The 5,628-nt window shown below is 26.2% G+C and overlaps 1 protein-coding gene across 1 annotated transcript; it reads left to right on the top strand.

Moving 5' to 3' along the window:
• Positions 1–1,179: 1,179 nt before the first annotated feature.
• LOC114175230 (gamma-glutamyl peptidase 3-like) lies at positions 1,180–2,237 on the top strand. The gene is made up of 2 exons (XM_028059997.1): positions 1,180–1,557; positions 1,704–2,237. The coding sequence occupies exons 1-2, from the start codon at positions 1,237–1,239 to the stop codon at positions 2,121–2,123; spliced, it is 741 nt and encodes a 246-aa protein (XP_027915798.1). The 5' UTR covers positions 1,180–1,236; the 3' UTR covers positions 2,124–2,237.
• The last annotated feature ends 3,391 nt before the right edge of the window (positions 2,238–5,628 follow it).

The following is a 5,628-nucleotide window of genomic DNA, read 5'->3' as shown; positions in this document are numbered from 1 at the left end:
AAATTGGATAATTTAAAAAGAAAAATATACGTTACTAATGTTACTAATATTTTGTGTATTTTGATGTTTCTATAACAATAAAAGAAAAAAAAACATTTTGAATAGGTATCAATTGCTCACAACAATACCTCCTAATATTGGCCACCCACAATACCATAAAATGGATTGACTTCAATCTCCAAAACATAGAGATGTAGCACTATAAGGATTAAAACTTAAAATTTGACTTACTAAACTTTAGTCTACGACACATACTTAAAAAATATTCTGTCTACATCTCTTTAAATTCGAATAAAATCTATACTGGAACAATAATACGTATTTAGTGACTTTAACTAAATTATTCATTCTTTGCTACTAAATACTGTCAGCATTGCGTATAGATGAGATGGATTTAGCAAAGAATAAGAATTGGATGCTCGTTAATGACATCTCACGTATATCCTTAATTAGCTTATACTTCATGATGTTTGAAACGTGGTTTGTTCATATCAAATACTATCTTTCAAATAAGTAGGTTTTAGATTTTTTTTTAATGAGCAATGATTTTTTAATTTTGGAGAATTAAAAACTATATATATGTGATTTATGCTATTGGTGAAAAAAATTATAAAAATAAGAAATTTTGAATGTTTGTCTAATGGTGTGCATTATTAGAAAGGTACTTGAAAGATTTAGATTAAATTTAAATATCATAACATTTAAATAAAAAGTATTTTGTATTTTAGGTAAGAGTGTTGGTGGATTAATAAATTGATCCACTTACGAATAATTTTTTTTTAAAATTTATTTTATATATTTATTGTATTAGAATGAAAGTATATTGATTTTAAATATTAAATTTTAACTTTATATAATTAAAAATAATAAATAATTATAATAAAAAAATTAAAAAAATATATAAAAATTAATAATATTATGTTTGATGTGTTATGCGTCAATTCACCTTCTTTCTGAATTAAGTTCAACCTACCTTTAAAAAAAATGAGCTATGGTTTTGTCCCTGTTTTGCATGGGCCACAAGTGGGAACCACAGTATGAGACTTCTTCCGACATTGTTTCACGAATATACATGTCTGCTCTTAGAGATCCTAAAAAAAACAAGTTATTTAGATAATGTACTGGGGAATTACCATCTATATAAGACCTTTTGCTCAGCGACCCAACACACAAAAATTTGGTTTCTCTATTTCTCTTTCTAACAACCACAACTCATTTTTTTCAAGCCTGAAAAAAATGGCAATTGATTGTGGAAGTAGAAGATATGCTATGCTGCAAGCAGTGCAAGATTCTGACTATGTAGAGAAAGTGTACGGTGGCTACTACAACGTCTATGTACAAGCCTTTGGGGAAGAGGGAGATGTGTGGGATTTGTTCAGAGTGTATGAGGGGGATTTTCCCGAATTCAATGATCTGCATAAATATGATGGGTTTGTGATCACTGGTAGCCCTAGTGATGCTTATGGAAACGATTACTGGATCCTTAAACTTTGTTTCATTTTGCAAATCATTGTTGGCATGGAGAAGAAGGTCCTTGGCATTTGCTTTGGCCACCAGGTATATGTGTTAATGCTTATTTGGACCTTAGTTTCTGAGTAAAGGGTCATCAAATTAGAAACTTTGAGAGTTTGTTCATTTTGTAATAATTATCTTAACAAGCATAGTTGAGAGTTGTAATTTTGTGAATGATGTTGATGTTATAGGTACTGTGCAGGGCTTTGGGTGGAAGGGTAGGGAAATCGAAGACAGGGTGGGATATTGGGTATAGAGAAGTGAATTTGATGAAAGATGTAGGTGGATGTTATAGGTACCTTGATCATCATGAAATGTCATCATTCCTTTCGATCATAGAGGTGCACCAAGATGAGGTTTATGAGGTTCCTGTGGGTGCAGAAGTGATTGCATCTTCAGAGAAAACTAGAGTGGAAATGTTTGCAATTGCAGACCACATTCTTGGAATTCAGGGTCATCCTGAGTACACCACAGATATACTGTTTAATCTCATTGATCGCCTTCGCGACATGGATGTCATTGAGGTAACATTTAAGTACCATATTCATTTCACAGTTTTGTTATTGTTTTTGGTGTTCGAATGTATGAGTGGAGGCTTGTTATGGTTATGATAGAAAGGATTAGCAGAAGATTTGAAGTGTCAGCTTGAGTCTGCTGAGCCAGACCAAGAATGCTGGAAGATGATATGTAGGAGCTTTCTTAAGGGGAAATAGATCTCCACTCCAGCACTTGTTATCCCTTCTATGCACTTACATTTAAGACCTTAGCAAACATATAAATAAATAAATAAATAAATTTAGGATGGTGCTAAAATTAACTAAGGGTACTAGGTTAAAAATAATTAGTACCCATTAAATTTCACAAAAGTGTATGATTAATTGTGATTTTAAATAAAATTTGATTTAATGCAGTTTTATTTTATTTAAAAAAAAAATATCTAAAAATATTGTATACTTGTGTTAATATTTTATTTAATATTCATAGATAAAATTTAAAATTTAAAAAATAATTAAATAATAAAATAATTATATTTTAATGTTGTTAAAAAATTAAAATATAATTAAACATAAAAACATTTAAATTAACAAAAAAATCAATAAAAAATAATATTAAACATATAAAAAGTTTAAAAAAAGATAATAATTAAAGTATTAATATGAGTTTTTATTGAATTTTCAAAATGTTAATTTTGTATCAGAGAATTATTTGCTTAAAAATTTTAAAAGATATTTTTGTTTTTATAAAAACTATTATAAATATTTATATTATTTTAATTAATAAAATTAATTATATAAAAATAATGAAACTAAATTAGGATTCTAATTAAGATTCTCCATAAACTTCTATTCACTTTTTTCATGTACTAGTTTTATCGACATGCAATATTAGCCACTAAATTTTTAAATATATATTTCATCCTTTAACATTTAAAAGTTTGATTAAATTTCTACATCTTTTAACCAAGTTTTATTGTTTATTATTTTTAACTTAATAAAGTGATTATTATTTAGTTTTATCATCTTACTTAATTATCTTGTTTATTTTATTTTAAGTGTTAGGAAAATATGAGATTTATATAAAATAATATCATTGTTAACCATGTGAGATTACAAGTGCTTTTTATTAATTTTATAGAAATATATTAAATAACAATATTATCATACTTTAATGTTATTTTCTCTTTTTTTAGGCAACTAAACATTATTGTCACTACCATCCATGTAGGTCATCATAACAATTTTTATCCAACACGGTTTCAAACCAAAACATAAAAAGTTAATATATTAATCACAAAAATATAAATTAAGTGAGCAAAATAATATTTTCAAATGATTAACACTTCTTATACTAAAGTTATTATATTGATCTCATTGAGTTAAAGTAATGACTAGTTGGAAGTAGAAGTGTACACGACATTTTCACTAACATTTCATGTTTCACATCTTAAGATGAGTCCATATCATTTGGTCATGTGAACATTAATTATTATTGTCAAATTCATTTGGGATTAATGCAATTAAAGCTATTTTGGTTCATAATCAATATACAAGATTTTTTGAATATATTTAAGTATATAATAAAAATTTTGAACTTATAAAGTCTAACATATTTATAAGGATATATTTTTATTTGTGATCAATGGGAGATCGTTAGCAAAAATTTGAATTATATATATATATATATATATATATATATATGTGTGTTAAAGCCATTATATTCTATTATTAAAAAGAGTATATAAATGTCATGAAAATTTTAACTTTGTAGATGTCAACAATATTATAATTTGTTGGAGTTAAATTAAGTATATTGAAAAAGTAAGTGAAAGAAAGAAATTATAGTACCCATGTGAAAATACGTACAAAAATTATGTTCTTTCTCTTTCTTCTCGATCCAGAAAATAAAAATAAAAAAACTTGTTTTACATGATTCCCAATAACCAATCCGATCAACATTCTTATTTTTACATTTAGAATTAAAGATGATAAAAAAAATTTGTACTTGCTAATATTTATGTGTAAAATTTGTGATATATACTAAATGAACATTTTTAATGTGTGTAATAAGTATTAATATTACCCATGAATTTTATTTGAGTATTTTTTTATTTTAAGTATTTAAAATAAAATTATTTGTGAAAAAATCAATCACAAAGGAATTACTTAAAAAAATTTACTTCATATATTTTTATTTTTATATAAATAATTAAAATTGAAATTAATTTGTAAAATAGTAGTCTTTTTTTTAAATTATATATTTTAATGTAATTTATTAAATTTTATTTTAGAAAAAAAGTAAATTTATAATATTTTATCGAGTTATTTGATTCGAATTGTACTTAAAATTAAATTTTATTATCTAAGTTTATATTTTAAATTTTTACTTTTAAATAATTTTATTTAAAGTTTTAAGAAATAAAATATAAAAATATCCACAAATATATATAGAATTCTCGTAAGTATAAAAAATGAAAAAACCTCAAATACTTTTTCACGGATCATCAACAATATAAGAAGACGACCAATGAGATAGATTTTCTTAATAGAATAAGTAGTGAATAGACACTGATCTGCTCGTACAAGATGGATTGCTATCCCTAATAAAAATGAAAATCGAATAATTTAAAAAAAGTAATAAATAAAGTTGATGGGGTGTTTGATAAAATGTGTGATACCATTCTTAAATGGAATATATATATTTCTTAAAATGAGTATTTAATGGCTCTGGAACTTTGGTAATTTAAATTAGAAGTTAAATAAAAAATATTTAGTGGAACAAATCATGTTTCTATAGAAGGGCTATCACCTATATGTGTGTGTGATTTGTATCTTCGATCACTGGTTTTCTTGTGTTTCCGTTATTTTATCCCTCCACTTTTATTTGCCCTTTTTTTCATTTTAATTCAAAGAAACGAGAGGATTATAAAATTATTGATGGGGCGCTGTACATGATACTGTAGATTGGTGCTTGCTAGATATATTAGAACAGGTCATACATTAATTTTAATGGTGACATGAAAGCCGAATCCAGATTCTTTATCGATTATTTTGACGTTGTCTTTTACTGAATATTAAAAATACATTATAATTAGTAGTAATATGTATATTATGAAGAGATAAAAAAAATAGCAGAACAAAATTCAACGAAGAATTCAAATTCTCGAAAGCGATGGTTTTAGCTATCATTCTCATCATTCATCAATAGTTGTTATAGAGTGTTACTGATGTTTCATATTCAAGAGATATGTGTGTATGTCATCTCTTTTCCTCCGAACAAATAACAGAGTAGTTTGTTTTTCTTAAAGCTCAAAGTTAGGTTTTTTTTAGGCACTGAATCTTCTGTTTTTTGCTTTAGTTTTGAAACCAAGGCTTATTTTGGGGTTTACTTACAAGGGTGCAATTGGGTATTCCAGTGAAATTTATGTGCAGAATGGCATTGGATGTGATGTTCCCTGGGTCAGCTGCAGCCACTGCAAAGGTTGTCCCAGACAAATGAATTCTAGGTAAATTCATTTCTCTCTATTCATTCAACATCATGTTTATGAAACAGAAAAACCAGCAGAGCCACAAAATTTATGAGCTCAATATTTTTACCCCATCGGTTGCTCTGAGCAAA

This window comes from Vigna unguiculata, chromosome 3, assembly GCF_004118075.2.
Source record: "Vigna unguiculata cultivar IT97K-499-35 chromosome 3, ASM411807v1, whole genome shotgun sequence".
Lineage (NCBI taxonomy): Eukaryota > Viridiplantae > Streptophyta > Magnoliopsida > Fabales > Fabaceae > Vigna > Vigna unguiculata.
This window is presented reverse-complemented; position numbering and strand designations above follow the sequence as displayed.

What these genes read in the sequence shown, in the direction of transcription:
- LOC114175230 (XM_028059997.1), top strand. Translation starts at nt 1,237, where the DNA reads ATGGCAATTGATTGTGGAAGTAGAAGATATGCTATGCTGCAAGCAGTG. An exon ending in GCATTTGCTTTGGCCACCAG is followed by an intron (nt 1,558 to 1,703) that starts GTATATGTGTTA and finishes TTGATGTTATAG; the next exon opens with GTACTGTGCAGGGCTTTGGG.